The sequence below is a fragment of the Miniopterus schreibersii genome (genome assembly GCF_964146895.1).
Source record: "Miniopterus schreibersii genome assembly, chromosome: 1".
Lineage (NCBI taxonomy): Eukaryota > Metazoa > Chordata > Mammalia > Chiroptera > Miniopteridae > Miniopterus > Miniopterus schreibersii.
The window spans coordinates 8323065-8343460 of record NC_138101.1 but is presented as its reverse complement, the minus strand read 5'-3'; the positions used below and the strand labels follow the sequence as shown (position 1 = coordinate 8343460).

The 20396-nt window shown below is 47.1% G+C and overlaps 1 protein-coding gene across 1 annotated transcript; it reads right to left on the bottom strand.

Annotated features, from left to right (window-relative positions):
* Positions 1–10351: 10351 nt before the first annotated feature.
* Positions 10352–18721, bottom strand: CLRN2 (clarin 2). Its single transcript, XM_081144961.1, has 3 exons — positions 18199–18721; positions 13622–13801; positions 10352–11270 (listed from the first exon to the last, which is right to left on the bottom strand). Exons 1-3 carry the CDS (start codon positions 18449–18451, stop codon positions 11005–11007), a joined length of 699 nt encoding a protein of 232 aa, XP_081001087.1. The 5' UTR covers positions 18452–18721; the 3' UTR covers positions 10352–11004.
* Positions 18722–20396: the final 1675 nt, after the last annotated feature.

Sequence of the window (20396 nt, the reverse complement as noted above, 5' to 3'; positions counted from 1 at the left end):
CTCTCATCATTGATGTTTCTATCTCTCTTCTTCTCTCTGAAATCAATAAAGATATATTTAAAGAAAAAAAAAAAAAAAGAACTTCTGTTTAAGAAAAATATATCAAGAGAGCGGAAAAGCAAAGCAGAGCGTGGAAAGGAAAAGATATTTGCATTCCATGGCTTTTGCTCGGTGGTTAGAGCATTGGCCTTCGAACTGAAAGGTCCGGGGCTTGATTCCAGCCAAGGGCACGTGCCTCGGTTGCAGGCTCGATCCCCTGCCCTGATCAGGGCGTTTGCGAGGGGCAGCCAGTCGCTGTGTCTCCCTCACATCGATCTTTCTCTCTCTCTCTCTGAAAAGCAATCGAAAAAATATCCTCGGGCACGGATCAAAAGCAAAAAAGAAATACTGGCCCGGCCGGGCGTGGCTCAGCGGTGGAGCGTCGACCTAGGATCCAGGCGATCAGGGTTCGATTCCTGGTCAGGGCACATGCCCAGGTCGCGGGCTGCAGCCGATCAATGACTCTCTCATCATTGATGTTTCTGTCTCTCTCTCTCCCTCTCCTTTCCTCTCTCTGAAATCAATAAAAATATATTAAATAAATAAATAAATAAATAAATAAATAAATAAATAAAAGAAAAGAAAAGAAATACCGTAAATGAGTCGCAGGCAGACACTGTCGCAGTAAACTGGGCTTGAGAGCCACACTGCGCACCTCAGAGCCACCTCACCGTGCGACTTTGGGCGCATCATTCAATGTTTCCTGCCTTCGTTTCCTCAGTATGCCCACATCCAAGGGCCGGTGTGAGGATTACATTAATCAATACAGATAACCAATTTGAATAGAGCATCGTACATTAACAGGGCCCTACCAAGCCCTGGCTGGTATGGCTCGGTTGGCTGGGCATCATCCCCTGCACGGGTGGGTTGTCAGTTCGATTCCCGGTCAGGGCACCTGCCTGAGTGGCTGGCTCGGTGCCTGGTAGGGGGCGTGCAGGAAGCCGCCGATCGATGGATGTTTTGATCTCATGTGGATGTTTCTCTCTCTCCCTCTCGCTTCCTCTCTCTCTAAAAATCAATAAAAAATCTTTTTAAAAAAAGAATTGGTATATTTTCTAAAAAATAAAAATAAAATAAAATAATAGAGTCCAACCAAGGTTAGCAATTCTTATATGTCCCCTGCATGTTTAAAGGTGAATGCTTGTTGCAGAGAAGTTAGCATACTCTCCTCATCAGAGTGACTGTCGCTGATACACCTGCCATCACATTTCCTAGTGCCCAGCAACTGTGTGCCCGCGGGAGGTGCCACGCCATGAAATAGGAACCACCCCTCCCATAGTAACTGGGAGGCAATTCTCGCTTAATTGACCTGCAAGGATCTTGGCCATAGGGTCCTTCACCCAACAATTTTGACACATTTATAATCCCCTCACATAAAATCACAGCACCAACTGCACAGCTGGGCAAGCCACTGCTTCTGGTATTAAATTGGGATGGTTTTCTGAGAGTTAATGGAGAAAACAAAATTCCTAGCATTTCAGGCCTCACCTGTGAGTCTCCCCTCTGGGTGGCAGAGGCTCGAGTTCTTCCCCTGCCAGGGAAGCATCGCCAGGCGGCTTAGTCCCAGTTCCGCCCTGTGTCAACCGGCTTTCATTGGCGTCACTGGCATAATAGAAGCGCTCGTAAAGCCAGCACATCTCTGGAGCTGCTCTAGTTGGATCTCTCTTCACCCCTGGGGAGGTGGCCCGCCTTCGCCTTGGGGTGAGGAGCGATCATGAATCACCCGGCCCGTGTTTCTCAGAGTGCGGCTGTGGCCCTGGTGCCTGAGGTTTCCCTGGGGCGCTTGTAAAGACGCGGGGCCTGGTTTCTCACCCCAGGCCCTCTGACTCAGAATCTCCGGGAGGGTGAGCTGAAAGTTGGCTTTTTAAAAAGCTTCCGGGTGAGCCTGAAATTTGAGAACGACAGAAATGTGTGCCTCTCAATCCCACAGAATCTAGTTCTAGAGTTAGAAAATCGGTGCCCAACAACTCGAGTGGACTATAGTTGGTGGGACTGGAGGCCAGTTGCATCTATGTAGGAACTGAATTTGAGGAAGAGATTTGTGAAGTGCCAGGAAGAATGCCTGAGACATTGTGAGCACACAGCACGTGCAGTCATGCTTTTCCTGGAGCTATGGAAATGGTTTGCCTTGCCTCTGAGAAGTGAAATACACAAAAAACAGATTTATTTCATTTTTATCAAGCCCACCAGTGAGTTCAAATGTAACTCTAAACTGCGTCTTGAGCACTCTGTTTAAGATTGGGGTAGTTTTCTTATCTGCAGGGAGTGTATCGATCAACCTACCGATTCAGGTAATTCTACACCTACGTCAGAACCCTCAGCTGAAAGTCTTCCTAAGCGAATGAATGAACAAGTCCGCTGTGGCCATTCTTGGTGCCACTCACTCCCCACCACGGTTGGGTGATCTAGGACTCCTGACCTCAAGTACATAGAATTGCCCGAGGCTCTTACAAAAAAGCAGTTTCTGATTCAGTGGTTCTGGGACAGGGCCTGAGACTCTGCCTTTCTAACAAGCCGTCTGGAGATGCTGATGAGGCTGGACTATGAACCACAATGAGCAGCAGTTTCGCTTAATAAGCACCATCTTATTTCTGATCCCAGGAGAAGCTTTTCTGAGGCTCTGTGGTCCTGGGTATCTCTGAGTTGGACTGCCGGCCCAGGCAGGGGGACACCCCTGTGGACTTTCCTCTCACAGCTCCTGACGCAAATGCCATGTTGGCTGCCAGTGAATCATAACAGTCCTCTCCCTTCTGTACCTGACTCAGGGCTCAACTGGGAGTCTTTCTAACCAGCTAGTTCTTTCTCTGGGAACATAAGATTGGACTTCTGGTCTGTCTGTCCTCACATGTCTCCTGAACTGTTGACGATGACCATGACTCACCTTAAATGTCTCCTAAGCCTTCAGTGGCCCGGTGGTGTCTGCATCCCAGGATGGTTGTTTCTATTTTTCGATTCTTGTCTTAGCTTTCAGGCCCACTTGAGCTTTCTGTTCCTCAGACACCTCTGGTCTTAATCACCTTTTTTGTCAGGACTCTAACCTGGGATGACTGGCCTCCTTCCCCAGCTCCCCTGTCATCCAGCCTTAGCAGGGAATCCAGTCCTGCTTGCCTATTAGAGCCAAATCTCAAGGTCTTTATACTTGAGCGTGTGCCCACGTGCCTTTTACAGAAATTCCTTGCATTCTCCTGCCTCCATGAGCTGAGTAAAGATGACAAATGGTCTTCTCTTATTCTCACCACTAGCGGGGCTGGGACCTTCCTTGAACCATTCCCTGAACTCCGTCTCCTTGGAGACTAATCTTCCTTGGGATGTGAACGGAGGTCTTTAGCGAGTGACCACTCACTTCCTGTCCAGCAGTTTGTTCTCAATATTCTGCCAGAGACAAGCTGATCTCAGGAGTGGAAGTTTCAGATAAACTCCTTTCTCTAATAAAATATTACTGACTTAAAAAAGGAAGTATTATTGGATCTCACTGTGTCAAATATATGCCTTCTACAATTTTTCCTATTGCAAAATCATTTCTTTTCTTTTTTTTTTTTTTAATACTTTGATTCCAATTTGGTCTCCACAATTTAGATTCATTAAATTTAAGTACTTAACTTTGCAGGCACTGAATATTTTCTGTGGCACCAGCCACAAACTCGAGCACATCAGTAGTTTCCAAATGCCAACTAGAAACTTTCAACTGGAGAACTCAGAACACACACACACACACACACTTAGGAGTCTACTACCTTCTTTTTTGCCTGCTCCCAATAGATTCTGATTTAGTTTTTTAAAGCTCACCAGGCAATTTTGACCATCAGCCAGGTTTGGAAACTATTGAGATGGTTCCTGTGTATCTATCTGTCTTTCTATTCATCCATCCATCCACCCATCCACCCATCCACCCATCCATCCATCCATCCATCCATCCACCCATCCAATCATCCATCCATCCATCCATCCATCCACCCACCCACCCATGCATCCATCCATCCATCCATCCATCCACCCATCCAATCATCCATCCATCCATCCATCCATCCATCCTGCTTTTCTTATTCCAGAGAAGATTTAAGCTATTGCCTTAAATGCAGTAACTTAGGAAATCAATCATTTAAGAAAATAAATTAAATATCAATAGCAGGTTAATCTTTATCTGCTTTCTTATAGTTTTGTGTTTTCCAAATTTTCTTGGCATGTATTATTATAATGATAATATATTTTAAGGAGCGAACTTTTATGGATTAAAAAAAAAAATCAGTCAGGACTGCCCTATTTCTTTTTGTACTCGATGAGTTGTCAGTTAACTAAATACTTTATTTTTAGAACTTGTTTTCCCCCCAGAGGACTAAGAAGAAAACCTTTTATGGCTGTGACTTTACTGATTAGTGGTAAAATATAAGACCTCTAAAGTTCTAGCAGTTTCTGTCCTCGAGGGTCCTGCAACACCCCCCTGAGAAATGATTCCCATAATACTTAGCCAGCAATTTTATATAAAATATAAAATATAAAGGGACTTTTATTATTTGATTGAAACTTGAAATTGCTTATTAGGATCAGATTGAATCTGAGTTGGAAGAACCATTCAAGGTCCCCTGTCCAGACAAGGGTGACACCCGGGGACACAATGTGATCATAGTCAGTGGACTGCCTCCCCCTAGTGGTGAAAAGTGATCATACCACTTCAGTTTTTAAAAATGTGTTCGACCTCAGAATCACAGTTTATAAACACCAGAAATTTATTTCTCACAGTTCTAGGGAATGGAAGTCTGAGCTCAAGGTGTCAGCAGGGCTAGTTTCTTCTGAGGCTCCTGTCCTTGGCTTGCAGATGGCCTGGGACTTCACAAGGGGGTCTTTGTGTGTATCCAGGTCCTAATCTCTCTCTCTCTCTCTTTTTTTTTTTTAAGTATATCTTTATTGATTTCAGAGAGAGGAAAGGAGAGGGAGAGAGAGATAGAAACATCAATGATGAGAGAGTCATTGATCAAGCCCACAACCGGGGCATGTGCCCTGACCAGGAATCGAACCCCGATCGCCTAGATCCTAGATGGATGCTCAACCGCTGAGCCACGCCTGGCCGGGCTCTCTCTCTTTTTTAATATATCTTTATTGATTTCAGAGATAGGAAGGGAGAGGGAGAGAGATAGAAACATCAATTTTGAGAGAGTAGTTAATTGGCTGCCTCCTGCACGCCCCCTGCTGGTGATCGAGCCCACAACCCGGGCATGTGCCCTGACCGAGAACTGAACCGAGATCTCCTGGATTCTAGGTCGATGCTCAACCGCTGAGCCATGCCAGCCAGGCTACATGTGATTTCTTAAATAAACACTTGTAAAAACAAGCAAAGAGTACCATGTGCTATGAACAACAGGCAAATAAACAACTATCTTGACAGTCGTATCTGTAAGCACTTCTAATAGGGCGGAGTAGGCTGTTAGACATGTGCAGAGTAGGGACTATAAACCAGGTTCGGAAGGTCACCAGGGTGGAAAGTCCCAGGTGCCTAGCAACTGGAAAAATCAGAGAAAACTTTTATAGCTTAGGGCCTTCCCCCAGGGTGACATTTCCTCCCCAGGCTTGCCCTAGTTACGTGATTTAGACCCCCTTAGAGGAGGAACGAGGGGGGCAGAGAATAAATAGCCTCATAAGACCCCCATATAAGTCTTTGCACAACCACTCCCTTAAGCATTAAGCCCTCAGGACAGTGAGGTTCTGACCCACATCAAGTAATCTTAGGAACAAAGCCTCTGGTCTGCTGACCACAGAGTCAGAGTTTTGGTCAAACTAGAGATAACATCTAGGCCTTAGTTGTGTTTCAGCTCCAGGCCCAGAAAAGCAGCAAAACCTGTCAGAGTGGCTGACTGGTTGCTGACCTCAGGACCAGCTGCATTGACTCTTGAACCCCCCCACCAATCAGTGGAGACCATGACCCTAAAAGGTCACACCTGGAAAGCTGATGAATATTCTGTTGAGATCCTCCCCTGGGACCTCCTCTAAGGTCCCCACCTTTGGAAATTGGATAAAAGTCCTCAAGGCAAAGGACTCAGCTCTCTCTCCCCTTCTCCCTCTCTCTCCCCTTCTCTCTTCTCTTCCTTCATCTCTCCCTCCCTTTCTCTCTCTAAAATCAATTTGAAAATAAGATTGAAAAATCATAACATTTTAGAGTGAAAAGCAAAATCAGAGATCATCTTATTGAAGTTGATTATTTTACAAGTGAGAAAACTAGGTTTCTAATTCTTTAACTCAATAATCGGTAATTCGAGTTGCTACTCAGGGTTTTGTGAGAATGAAATGAGATCATGTGTGTGGAGGACTCAGCACAAAGCCTGGCACGTGGCAAACAGCCAGTGGGGAGGGGGCCTCACTCGTGTCCAGTTGCAACACTATCTGCATGCTCATGAAATCATACCAGCAAAGGAGAGGGCAACACCTAACTTATTTGGCAAGAATTTCACGTGGGTCTTAGTAGCTTAGGTGTCTGATGAAGTCTACTCTTACTGTACAACCACAACTGAAAGGAAAGGCGGAGGAGCGTGAGTGATAATCTGTCAATGAACACAGGGGGTAGTCACCTTTAAGGGACATATGCAAATCAGTCGTCTATTACACTGCAATCCAGGTCACAAAATAACAATTGGCCTTTACATGGACTGGGATGGGCACTGTGAGCCCATGGGACACCTTGGTGAGCGTAAGGAAAAGGCCCCCCTCCCAGCCAGGAGCATCCCCGAGGGTTCAGGCCATGACAAGCCAGGGGAAGACGGACTAGATCTGAGCAAATACCCCTTGGGTGGGGGGGGGCAGGAGGGCAGGGGGGCAGGGGTCAACCTGCACAGCCGTCTGCAGAAGCCCTGGGAAGGAGCCTCACAAGTCTTCCAGGAAAGGCAGTCGTGGGCCAGTGGGAAAATGGTGCCCTGACATTATGTAGATGGGGTTGAATCCTTTGTCCACTATTTATCAATAATGTGACATGAGCAAGTTATTTAAGTTCTCTGGAGCTTGTAAAATAAAGACAGCAATACGCATCTTGAATAATTGTTGTCAGACGTAGGAAGGATGTCCAGCTCCCGGCCCACACTGGGTGGTGGGTGTTATCACGCAGTGAAACTTTCTCCTTCTGTGAGTGAGGAAATGATGACCCGGAAAGGGCTGGGCCGCGCCTAAGGCAGGGACACTGTCCCCACCCCCACCGACCTGCAGCCAGTATCAAGGCTGCCGAGGTGTCAGGCAGGAAGTGAGTTGGTGACCCCTTTTCTGGGGGGTGTGTGTGTGTGTGAATATAACCATCTTAATGGGCTCTGAGGGTGAGGTTTTACTTTCATACCAATTATATACTTACAGCCCATTCTGGTGATTTTGAAAATTAGAGACTTAATTTTTAAAATGGAATTTATTTCATATTTATTTCATATTTATGTCATATTGGCAACAGGAAGCCTTTTAAGTGCAATTTTGGGGAGATTAATAGTCTGTGAATCACCTTAATTACTCTGTAAGTGGGAATAGAGAGGAGCCCTGGGATGCACCATTCCCCCTACGCCCCTGGCCCACCGGGTCAGGATGCTGTGTTGACACCAAGTGGGGCTCCTGGGCTGCTGAGGCAGGGGGGTGACTGCCCCAGGGCCTGGGTGTGGACCAGTGGACAGGTGAGCTGGAGCGAGCGGGTACTTGGTGGTCACTCAGGGGTCTGCGGCCAGTAGGATCCAAGACAAGGACAAGCCTTCCAGCAGTGACTGGACTCCAGTCAGTTGAAAGAACGTTTCATGAATCATTATTCCAGCCTCAGACAGCGCTGGGGGGCTGGCAGGGCAAGCAGCAGTCCGGGGGGCAGCAACCCAGTGAGCCCAGCCGGAGCACCCCCAGAACCAGCAGGAGGCCAGGAGATGTCCTGGAAATTGGGAGTGTGTGTGTGCCTCCCTCTTCCATAACCTGACAGCCGCCTTCTGGAGAAAGGCAGGGACAGAGAAGGCTGAGCATTACCTGGAGAGTTAGTATAAATGATCAGGTCAGCTGGAATTTAAACTGGACTGGGTGTTTATTATTATTTTTTGCTTATTCATAAAATGACAGATTAACCGTTGTCAAAATAAAGGAGCTACATTTTCTCTACACATTTGAGTGATCCTGCAAGTGAATTGCGTCAACCTGATTATCTCCAGCAACATTGCGGCTGCACCTGATGGGCCGTGGCTTAAAACTTCTAAGGTGTTACAGACGCTCCTGGAACTCTTCTGAAAGTTGTGACCTCTGTCCCTGGAAATACGCACACATGTACAAAAGCCTGCACTTCGAGTCCTTGGAGCACGTCCATCTGATCAAGGTTACCATCTTGATAAGGTAATTCTGCTATTAGGAGCAAAATCAAATTCACTCTGTCCCTACATGACAGTCTGCACATACCTGAGGGCTACAGTCATGTTGAAGGTCTGGCTGGGCTCCGGGTCTAGTGGCTGCATTACGTGCTTTCTCAGCGTGTCACCCCCAGCCCCTCGGAGAATGAAATCTCTGGGGGGCAGGGATTTTTGTCTGCTTGGTCATTGCTCTGCTCCCAGAGCCAAATCAGTTTCAACACTCGTTGAATGAATAGCTGTAGCCAGATCCCCAGGTGTTAACCTATGAACTGTTGCCTGAGAATTCTGTATTTGTTATGGATTGTTTTTAACTGGCAGCAGGGCTTTATATTAAACTCGGTAGGACACTGACATTTTCACGTGTAGTCAGCACTGTAGTCTGTCACCGTCTTTTGGATCCATCTCTTACTGAGTTAACTATCCCTCCCAGCCATGTGCTATCTGCATATTTGATGAGTGACATCAGTCTACTAACTAGTACTGCAGCTGTGTCTGGGATGGAGGTAGAGGGCTGGAAGCAGCAGATGGGCCCCACAGGGGGTCACAAGCAATTAGAACAGAAGAAATGCCATGGAAACCTCCTGAAGCTCAGCATTAAGCAAAGGCAGAGTGAGTTCAAATCGTGTCATGTAAAATGGAGCTAATTTGGGGGATTAGATAACTTTTACTTGGCATGAAGACAGGAGAACTGGGAAAGGATTCACCCCAGCTGGCATCATGGGAAAATGAATTAATAGGGTTGTATGCCTGTATGAGTGAGGATTCTCCATAGAATTAGAATCAATATAATGTGTGTGTGTGTGTATACACACACACATATTTATATCATGTATGTGTATATATATATGTCTATGTATGTCCCTCTCTCTCTCTCTCTCTCTCTCTCTCTATATATATATATATATATATATATGAGAGATTTAAAGGAATTGACTCACATGATTGTGGAGGCTGGCAAGTAAAAAATCTGAAGGGTAGGCTGGTGGTCAGGAGATTCAGGGAAGATCTGCATTTTAAATCCAATGGCAATCGTTGGCAGAATTTCCTCTCTCTCAGAACTGGAAAGTCTTTTTCTTAAGGCCTTCAACTGATTGACTGAGGCCCACCCACATATGGAGAGCAATCTGCTTTATTCAAAGTCTACTAATTTAAATGAAAATTCCATCCAAAAGATACCTTCACAAAAATATCTAGAATAGTGTTTGACCCACTGTCTGGGTACTGTGGCCTAGACAAGTCTACACTTGAAATGAACCATCACAGTATCTCTTAGGAACACCCAAACCCAACGCAGAACATCTGTGCTTATCCAACAGGTGAATTAGTTCTAGTCCCACTGGGTATTCGCAAGCTTCCGAACCCTCCTTGTAATTTCATACCTTGTGTCTCCCCTCATCACTGACACATCCTGGAATGCCCTTGCCCAACCCTGCTTCCTTCACCACTGGAAAAAACCTACTCATCTTTCAGAGTTCAGATCAAATGTCACATCTGGGACACTTTAATTCCACATCCTGTCCTGAAGAACTCTTCCTTCTCGGCCCTTTAAGTCTGCGCTGTTACAGCACTGGTCACACTGCGCTGCAATTGCCTGTACGTCAAACATCAGGTTAGCAAAGTGGCTACAATTACAAACACTGGCTCCAGCTGCCACGATTCAATTCCTGACCTCAGCAAGTTACCCAACCTCTCTGTGCCTGAGTTTCTTCATCTATGAAATGGAAATAAAGCCGTACTGACAATCTGTGGTTGTAGTGAGGACCTAATGTGTGTAAAACTCTAAGGACAGTTTCAGCATGGAGTAACCAGAAAGATGGTTATTATTATTTTTTTTAATCCCCACCTGAGGAATGAGGATATTTTTTCCATTGATTTTTAGAGAGAGTGGAAGGGAAGGGGAGGAGGAGGAGAGAGAGAGAAACATCGATGTGAGAGAGACACATCAACTGGTTGCCTCCCGCACGAGCCCTGACGGGGCCAGGGGTCAAACCTGCCACCAGGTACATGCCCTTGACCAGGAATCAAACTCCAGACCCTCCGGTGTGCAAGCCAACACTCTAACCATTGAGCTACACGGGCCAGGTGGTAGTTATTTTTATTCTTAGTGCTATTGTTGCTCTCTGATTCCTGTGTCCTATGGAAAGATTCAGTGTTTCTGGGGGCAGGGACATCAACATATGCCCCCTAACATTGCGTGGAATAGCCCAAGGTCTGTAGACATCTATCAGGGTTCAGTGTCTTATGTTTGCGGAATGCTCTACAATACCCAAAGGCTGGCGGCATTATAGCGCTCTGAAACCTCATTCCAATCCCGTGAGGTCATTCCTATCCCCATTTTACAGATGAGGGAACTGAGACCTAGGCGTTCAGTGAACTGTCCAACGTCACACGCAGCTGGCAAGTGCAAAGTCTCCAAGTCCAAGTCCAAGGTGAGTGCGTGAGAAGGACAGAGATGCCAGGAATTCGAGAAAGTTTTTCTTTTTCAGCCCAGGTACCACCTTTCCTCCTTTCATCTCCTCCTTCCCGTTGCCCAAATCATGGACATTCTGGACTGGGAAGCTTGCGAAACAGACGAGGCCTCCGCTCCTACTGCAGAGCTGACTTGGGAAAGGCTGTGGCCAGGAGGCTATTAATACAAGATATCCTCGGCCGTGACCGTGGCCTCCTCTACTTTGGTCTGGATCTCCGGGAGCGGGATCTGACTGATGGCCACCACCAGCAGGTTGGCGGCGTGGGCCGAGGCGCTGGCCACGCAGATCCAAAACGACTCTTCGTACTTTTCTTCCACCACGACAAAGCGGAAGAGCCTCTCCTGGAAGTTGGCGATCCGTTCGGTCAGGTCGTGGAACCTCACGGCGGCCATGAAGCTGGTGATGGCCAGCGCCACCACCCCACCTGGAACCCAGAAAGGAGGCTCTTAGCGACCCCTTGGCAGGAGTAACAACTTTATGGGCGGTGGCGTTTCTGTGGCATGCGCATCAAACTGGCTTTGGGTTTTAAAATAATCCTTAGGGAGGCACAAATTTTAAATTGCTGCTTAAGGCAGCAGCTAAGCTGCCTGCGTGAGAGGCGGGAGGTGGCCTTTCCCCGGCCCTCGGCCCCTCGCGCTCCCGCCCGGGGCTGCTCCTTCCCGCCCGCAGGCTGTTCCAGGCGGAGCTCTCAGTGTCTTAGGGTGGGATGGAGGCCCGGGGCGGCTGGGGAGAGGTGAGGGCACCTCCCGCGCAGACTGGGCTTTCAGCCCAGGGGGGATGTTCTCGCTTTTCAATGGTCCTCTCCGAGCTTCAGGCTAAGAGGGAGGGATGGAAGCGGGAAGGGGAGCAGAGGGGAGGCTGGGCGCCTCCAAACTTCACTGCTCCCTGCCTATTGCCTCCAACTTTGACCTCTCTCCCTCTCTCTGTCTCTCTCTCTCTCTGTGTCTCTCTCTTTCTCTCTGTCTCTCTGACTCTGTCTGTCTGACTCTCTCTGTCTCTCTCTCTGATCTCTCTGTCTCTCTCTGACTCTCTCTCTGTCTCTCTCTGAGTCTCTCTGACTCTGTCTCTCTCTGACTCTCTATGTCTCTCTCTGACTCTGTCTCTCTCTGTCTCTGACTCTCTCTGTCTCTCTCTGACTCTCTCTCTGTCTCTCTGTCTCCCTCTCTCTGTCTCTCTCTGAGTCTCTCTGACTCTGTCTCTCTTTCTCTGACTCTCTGTCTCTCTCTGACTCTCCCTGTCTCTGACTCTCCTTCCTTTTTCTACTGTTTAAATTTTAGTTAATACTTAAAAAAACACATTTACTATGCTTTTTGTTTAGAATCTAATTATTACACCTTCATTGAAGAAAATATGGACACCAGAGAAAATCATAAAGATTAAAGTACAAATTTACTTTTATCCTAAAAGCCAGGTATAAACACTTTAAATATTTTAGTATCTTTCCTTACATTTCCTTCTCTTGAACAAGATCAGTGTTATGGTTCTTAGCATTTTACACTTGATTTTCCCCCTTACTTGGGCATTTCCCCACATTGTCAAATATTCTATTAGAGCACCGCTTTAAACTGGTACACAGTATTTTATCCTAGCAACACACCTAACTAATCAAGTTTAATTAAGTGTGATCTTATTTCTAGGTATCTAGATTGCTCTTAATTTTTGATATTACAAAGCGTGGCATCGAATCCCTTTTTGTGAATATCTTTGTGTTCTTTTCCAGTTATTTCCTTAGCAAAATCCCCATTGGAATTGTTTCATGAAAAGATATTCATATTTTTATGCCTTTTGATGCCGAAGTTTTATCAAAATGCCTCTTTTTAATACTCTGGTCAGTGGAGCTTGAGAGCCTTGCGTCTGTGAGGAAGGAAGCTGACAGAGATAAGCATTTACTTAAGGAGCAGGACTGAGCGCTTTGACAGGCCTGCACCGCCGAGGCCCAGGACAGACCAAGGGGACGCCTTAGTCCAGGTGCGGCCAAGCAGGGACAGAAGCGATGCTATGGGACGGCCACAGTCCCAAACACAGGCAAATGCATAATAATCGACTTGCAGACACCGTATTCTAATATAGGATCAAACCATGGTGCCTGTTTTTGTGCTTCATGGTCACCCTGCGTAAAGTAAAGGAAGTGGAAGATTACTGCTATGCTACCTTGACACTGGACCTGGCTTTTCACAGACAGCCCTCATTTCTCAGAATGTGCTATTTTCATTACAGATGATTTTTAAAGTTTATAATTGTGAATTAATTTCTGTGTATCAATATACATCCAAATCAACACACACACACACACCCCTTTTGCAGTAATGTTTGGCTTGGAAAATAGGTCACGATGGTCATAAATGAGACCATGAATTAATGAAAAGGCAAATGGCTAAGACTCAGCTCTACCTGGGTGGGAATCCCACCTCGGCTGCTCAATGCTGTGTGACCTTGGCTGTGACCTTCAGGCTCCTCATCTGTAAACATGGGTCTAATAATCCCTCACACCCCTTACATGGAGGTTGTGAGGTTTAAAAGAAACAGGCGGGTAAACCCCCAGGTTTTTCCTCTTCTGTCATTTGTGAGGGTTCTTCCCAGCCTCCCAGCAGCTCCTCCGGCACACTAACCGTTTAGCTCTTTGTTGTGACAGAGGTTCTGCCGCACTGGGAAGGTTACAGACCCAGGGAAGTGAAGGCTGAGGCGGGCATGTTAATTCCTCACACCTTCCTAAGTTCTGGGAACTCAGCCTGGGGACAGTGGGGACATGAATTTTCCCCCAGGGGCCTTCCTTACCCGCCAGCACGTTCCACAGGCAGATGCCCCCAGGGCCATTGACTGCCTTGTAGGGAACCTGGGTCATGTTGAGAATGGCGAAGCCCATGCTGACCAGAGCCAGGGCCAAGGCCAGGAAGAGCAGCAGCAGGATCATCACGTGCAGGCCTGCGTTGAGCTCCTTCACCAGCTGCGGGAAGACTGCAGAGAGAAGACACGGCCATTATTGCAATGCCAAGCTCGGCTCAAGTTCATAGGGCCCAAGCTTGCCTACCACGAGGCTTTAATGAATAGAGGGGTGCGAGGGCCGCGCAGCAAGCGCTGGGCTTTCAAAGAGCAGGAGCACTCCCCAGATGAAGTCATGGCCCCAGACTTGCCACTTGTCAGCTGACCAACAATTCTCTCTTCCTCGGGGTTGAGGGGGGAGGTGCAAAGTCAAAATGTGTCCTGGTTGGCAACTGAAGTTGCATTGACCCTGCAGCTCTGGGATCTGGTGTGAGCTGGCGCACGTGAGCCCAGATGGCGTCTCTTTCAAAGGAGGCTGGCAAGAGAGTCAGCGAATGAGGGCCGATCACAAAGCTTGAATCTGGGTCAGAGAGTTGCCTTCATGAAATCAGAATTGGTCTCAGGAGTATCTGCGAAGAGGGTAGCAGGGTGTAGCCAAGTGAAGCCTAGATCTGGCATCTGAAGATCTGGGTTCAAATCCCAGCTTTACTCATTTGCCACAACTGCAAAATAGGGTCCTCTAAACCCTGCCCTCCATTCCGCATCTTACAAGATTGTCAGCGGATCAAGCGTATGGATGATAACGCCCACTCCTGGGCACTGTGGGAAGCAAGGACCATCAGCTTGCGTCCCTCCTAATGACTCAGCAAGGGAGACATTATTTCCCGTGTCTGATGGGCACTTACTCCTTATGTTGCATATGCATGTGGCAGGATAATCCAGGGAAATATTCATTTGTATTTGTTTTCTCTATATTTGCCACCATGTCCTAGCTGTGAAGATTGAATGACGTAAGAGTATTTTAAATATTGCCTGGGAAAGAGTCAGTTCTCAAAAGCGTGGCTATGGTTGTTGCCGTTACTATTTTTACTCTCTGACTTGGGGAAAGTCATGTGACTTCTCAGAGCCTCAGTTTCCTCATCAGTGCAATGGGGCTAATAACAGCATTTACTGAGCAGAGTCACGGACCAAGCATTTTACATTTGTCGTCTCCTTTAACCCCTTTAACCCTCCAAGGAAAGGAGGTCGATTTTATGAGCAGTTTTTCCCACAGGCTTGGAGACTTTAAACCCCTTATCTTTGGGCAAGGTGACCCTGAACTCTACATATAGGATGATAGTCTTGTACAGCATACGGTATACAGAGTTCAGATCACTGTTTTCAGTAGCTATAAACGAAGACTTTAGTGATGAAAACTACCCACTGTTCTGCAGCTATTCCAAGGCTTCTACTCCACACTTCCTGGTCAAATTGGGGTCCATCTTTGAGCTCCAAACTCCCTCCATCACCATTTGACACCACTGACCAGCACCTCTTTGTCCCCCTCAGGAGCCAGGACTCAAAGCTTTTCTGGTTTCACTCCCCCCTCCCCTTTCCCCTCTGGGCCTTTGCTGGCTCACTGCCTCCCTTTATTCATGGAAGGTTGGGGTCTCCCAAGCCTGAGAACTAGAGTTTTTGTTCCTTCGCCCTTTTAAAAAAATCTTCTTTTAAATTGATTTTTAGAGAGAGAGGAAGGGAGAGGAAGAGAGAGATAGAAACACAGATGAGAGAAACATCGATCGGCTGCTTCCTGCAGGCCGCCTACGGGGATTGAGCCCGAAACCAGGACGCGTTCCCCGACTGGGAATTGAACTGGGGACCTCTTGGTGCCTGGGACGACGCTCGATCCCGAGCACACCGGCCAGGTGCACTTCTCCCTTTAGAGTGTCCTTTCCACTCAGAAGTTTCCAGACCCTCCACGTTAAGGTCTTAGTTTTGATCTAACTTCCCAGTTCTGTGTTTCCATTTATAGTTATCTCCACCAGGTTATCGCGTCAGCGTTGGAAACCTTACCCTGGAAAATAAACTTCTTTCCAGGGGCTTTCTCTCAGTAAGGCTTCTCTCTCCCTTTTCCTTCTCTTCCATCTCAGTGCCCCTTAGATGTTTTTCACACTTTCAGCCCCTTTTTATTCCAGACGTGGTAGCTTAGGCCTGGGTACCTAATTGTTTCATAATCCCTTCTTCAAGTGCAATCCTGAGAACATGTGACTAGCATCCTAACCAGACACTTAAAACAGAAAATAATCACCTATGGGATTGGCAAGGATAAAAATATTTGCTAAGACACTGTGTTGGTAAAAGTGCAGAAAGGGAGGCATTGTCAAACTGGGTAGGAATATTAATTCCTACACCCTCCTCAGAAGGCAATTTGGTAACGTCCATCGAAGCAATTTCACGAGAGCGCACCCACATGTGCTCAAAGCTGTACATATTGGCTCTTCATCACAGTAGCAAAAGATTGAAGAAAAACCAAAATATGAAACTGCCAGTCCTGTGTTCTCGGAGGTAGAAAAAAAGACCTTAACTGGGTGTGATGTACAGTTGACGTTTTCCCCCTAAATTTTTATTTACTGATTGATTGTAGAGAGAGAAAGAGAAACAGAGACTTCAATTTGTTGTTCCACTTATTTATGCATTCATTGATGGATTCTTATACGTGTCCCAACCGGGGATCGGACCCACAACCTTGGTGTATCAGGATGTGGCTCTAGCCAATTGAGCTACCTGGCCAGGACTACAGTCGACTCTTGAAAAACACGGATTTGAACTTCACGGGTCTGCTTACATGATGATCTTTTTCATCTTGTAAACAGATGGGGTAAACTTATGGTATGGATCGATACAGTACAGTACTGGAAATGGGTTTTCTCATCCTTGCGACTTTCTTAATATTTTCTTTAGCTTACTTTGTTGTAAGAATATGGTATATAATACATACATAACCCACTATTTATGTTATTGGTAAGGCTTGTGGTCACTGTAGGTACGTTTTGGGGGAGTCAAAAGTTATACAGATTTTTGACTTTGTGGGGTATTGGTGCCTCTAACCCCACGTTGTTCAAGGGTCAACTATATATTCTTTGGTTTTCTCTATGAATGGTTTGGAAATTGAATCTCTGGGTTGAGTTTCCTTTTAACATGTCCTTTATTTGATTTCTATGTTCTTGTGTGTGTGTTTGTATTTTCAGCCTTTTATGTTTTTTTTTTTTAAATTCTCACCAGATGATATGTATTTTTAGGGGGGGTAGGGGGAGAGGGAGAGACAGAGAGAGAGGGAGAAATACTGATGTGAGAGAGAAACATCAATTGGTTGCCTCCCACACACGCTCAGACTGGGGATCGAACCTGCAACCTAGGTATGTGCCCTGACCTGGAACTGCACCTGCAGCCTTTCGGTGTCCAGGATGATGCTCCAACCAACCGAGCCACCCAGCCAGGGCTATGCTATGTTTTTAGTAGAGCTATTTTTTCCAATATCCCAGTTCCAATTAATTATTGGGTAAATGCAACTATTCCTAGACGCCTTTTTTCTTGAATGCACATAACAAATATGTATTTCCTTCATGTATATAAATGATGTCAATTTGCTTAGAGTATTTGTCAGTGGCCCAGCTTCTGTCTTTATAAATTTAATAAGATACTAACCCTGGCCAGGCTCCTAAGAACTACAATTCTGAAATACAGAAATCAAATAATGAATTAAATTCCTTATCCCCTTGCATCAGCAATATGTTGATTAATTATGATTTTGTAGAACACTGTTCTCATCAGCGATCTGTTTAATTCTAAAGGCTTGTAGGATATAGCCTTTTATTTTTTGTTTTCCTTCCCAGAAGACCCTGCATAGGCCAGTCACAGAGTCCTGCTCTATTTACATCCAGAGCAGCTCAGCTGTGCCTGTCAGCCGACATGTGTGCCCGCACGCGTTCTGGGCCAGCAGCCTTGCCTGAGGTCTCCCCGCCAGCAAACACACAAGCTGGGCTTGGACCAGGGTAGTGGCCGGAGCCCCTGTCCTCTTATACAAACAGAGGTGGGAGCAGTCGCTGCTCCCTGAAGGCTCGTTTCTGCAGGCAGCCTGCCTGCTGGACGGCTGAGCGCCCGCGTCACGTGGCGCGGCTCTGAAGTCCCGCTCTGCTGTTTCCTGGCTGGGTGACCTCAGGCAGGTTACGCAACCTCTCCGAGCCTCAGTGTGGTCCTCTGCAGAATGGGATCATTAATAATTCCTTCTTTATAAATGTGCCAATAAGGCTTAAGAGGCAAGGTGTACAGCCCGAGTAGAGTGTCTGACACATGCAAGCGCTATTAAGCACTATTAAGTAGTTCTTATTAATAGTGGTAAACTAACAGAAATGCAAATCCCTATTTCTAATGTCTCCATGAGCCTCTACAGGGGGAAAAAAGGTCTCTTCTGAGCAAGAACCCCTGGCCAGTGGGCTTTGCGATTATGCCTCAGAGTGAGACAGAAGTCGAATCCCACATTTAGACATAAGCACCCTCCACATTCAAAAAAAATAAGTGTTCCAAAGCATCGTTCACGCCCCAAATATACTCACTCGTGAACTGGGACTGGCGGCCCCCGAGCCCACACTGCCGCACCTTACACCCTCGGAAGAGCCCGTAGTAAATGTCCCCAATGAATTTCACCAGCTCTGGATCCGTGGCGTTGACCAGGTCCGCTCCCGTCTGACAGAGGATTTTCCCACTCAGCCAGCGGGGCACTGCCAGGGCGACGATGATGAGGGCGAAGGACGAGAAGCTGAGTAAAGATGCCAGCCCGTACCACACCTTTTTGAACCATCCAGGCATCCTAGTGGGCACGGGTCACCCCCCAGGTGTCCGAGCTGCAGGGGGGGCGGCTGACATCTTCCGGGCACTGGGCAATCCTCTGGTCCGAGGTCGGCTCTTGGAAACACAGCATTTCAAGGTTCCAAGCCCATCCCCGGGCCTCCCCGGGCGCCTGCGTCCACGGCCGTGTTTACTACGAGCACGTCTAAGTCCCTGCAGGGCCGGGGCCGCCTGACAGCGCAGAGTGTGTTACTGAAGGCCGTAACCCTACACCTCCCACTAGACTAGGTTTCAGCCCAGGGTTTAATTGTTCCTCCTTTCAAGTATTTAAATCCCCCTGGTGTGCACCTCTTCACGACGGGGACGCCATCAGCAGGCACAACCGGGTGGGTCCGACTGTAAAGAGACACCAACAATTTTCAAAAATGCTTGCGGCGGAAAGAAAATAAGACAATGGCTGGACTTGCACACTGCCAACAATGCATGGGATCAAATGTCGCTCGCTCCGGCGTGTGCCCGGGCGCTTCTTTCTCTAAAATGTCACGGCTGTCAGAATCCCCAGAACTGCTATTAATACCATGAGATGACCTCCGTGCTCGGGCCTCTTAACTGAAATGTATAAACAAGGCTTGATGGCTCCTGGATTTATCCCTGGGTGAGTCTGCCGTGGGTGAGCCTGCAGCCCGGGCCCATCTGTGACCGCTGGGAAGCCTGGATCCCAACACTTACCTTCCTCTCTTCCGCCCCCTGCCTGTCATGTCACTGAAATGGGAAAGTGAGTTTCTAACGTGTTGGCAAATAATGATCACGCTGCCGGGGTGTTCTCTCTTTTTCTTTTAATCTGTAGGCACCAGGAATGAAATATTCCCATATTTCTGTCTTATACTATGGCTTTGAAATTTTGACTTTTAGTCTATTGCTTAAATGTCAATATATTATCTTGTGAGACTGGCAACAGCCACTGTCCATAGTTTTAAGGAGCAAGATTGGGCAGAAGGGTCAAGGCAAAATTCCATTTTTGGTCACAGAAGTCTGGGCGGGGGTTCAGATTTCCTTGCTAACCAACAGGAGTTTCAGGAACTTTACCTGGAGGGAGCTGAGAGGGGAGAGGGACAGAGGAATGGAAATGCCAGATTCCTTCCCCATAATCAGAGTTCACTTCTGTGGTCTCTCCACAGTGGACCCAAAGAAGAGTGCCCCCAAAGCTTCTGCAGAGCTCGACCACCCACAAAGGGCTTTCCCATACGCTGGCTCGCCCCGACGCTCGGTAACCCTCCGTGGTGGGCAGGGGATGCACTATTCCAGCCATTTCTCTCCCGAGAAAACTGGAGGTCAGGTCTTTGACTTGCAATAGCTCATCTTCATCACAATGACCTTAAAACAGCAAATGTTTTTCCGGTAATAAATAACAAAATACATATAAAAAAAGGCTTGGCACATGAAGAGTTCACCGATAATGATTTTCTATTTAACATTGAGCTTGCTTTGAGACGTAGGAAACGTCTACTGCTTTTGCATCACATTTCGGCCCCAAACGATGGACCTATGTCAACTTTTGGTGTTTTAGAGGTTAAGCAATTATTTTTAGAAAAATTATACGGGAAACAACTGATTCCCCACAAGCTCTTGTCAGGACCAGCGGAGGTGTGGTTAAGCAGAACTGCTGAAGACCTGGGTTCAAATTCCTGCTCTTCTGGGCAAGTGCCTGGGACTCTCATGACTCAGCTTCCTAAGCTGTCATAGGATTGCTGTGCGAGGTAAAATGAAATGGCACAGGCAGGTCTCTGGCATACAGAGGGCCCCAAATAACTGCTGTTCTCTCCATCCAGTCTCCTAGCAATTCTGTTTCCGGTAATGACGTTTCTGATAATAAAATGAGCTACAGGATGCAGCCTGTTTTCTCAGGATGCACTCCTGGCAGCCTTATCTGGCACAAGCCTATTGAGCAAACATGTGTGTCTGCTGG

What these genes read in the sequence shown, in the direction of transcription:
- CLRN2 (XM_081144961.1), bottom strand. Translation starts at nt 18,451, where the DNA reads ATGCCTGGATGGTTCAAAAAGGTGTGGTACGGGCTGGCATCTTTACTC. An exon ending in CCGCCAGTCCCAGTTCACGA is followed by an intron (nt 13,802 to 18,198) that starts GTGAGTATATTT and finishes TTCTCTCTGCAG; the next exon opens with TCTTCCCGCAGCTGGTGAAG. An exon ending in CCTGTGGAACGTGCTGGCGG is followed by an intron (nt 11,271 to 13,621) that starts GTAAGGAAGGCC and finishes TCTGGGTTCCAG; the next exon opens with GTGGGGTGGTGGCGCTGGCC.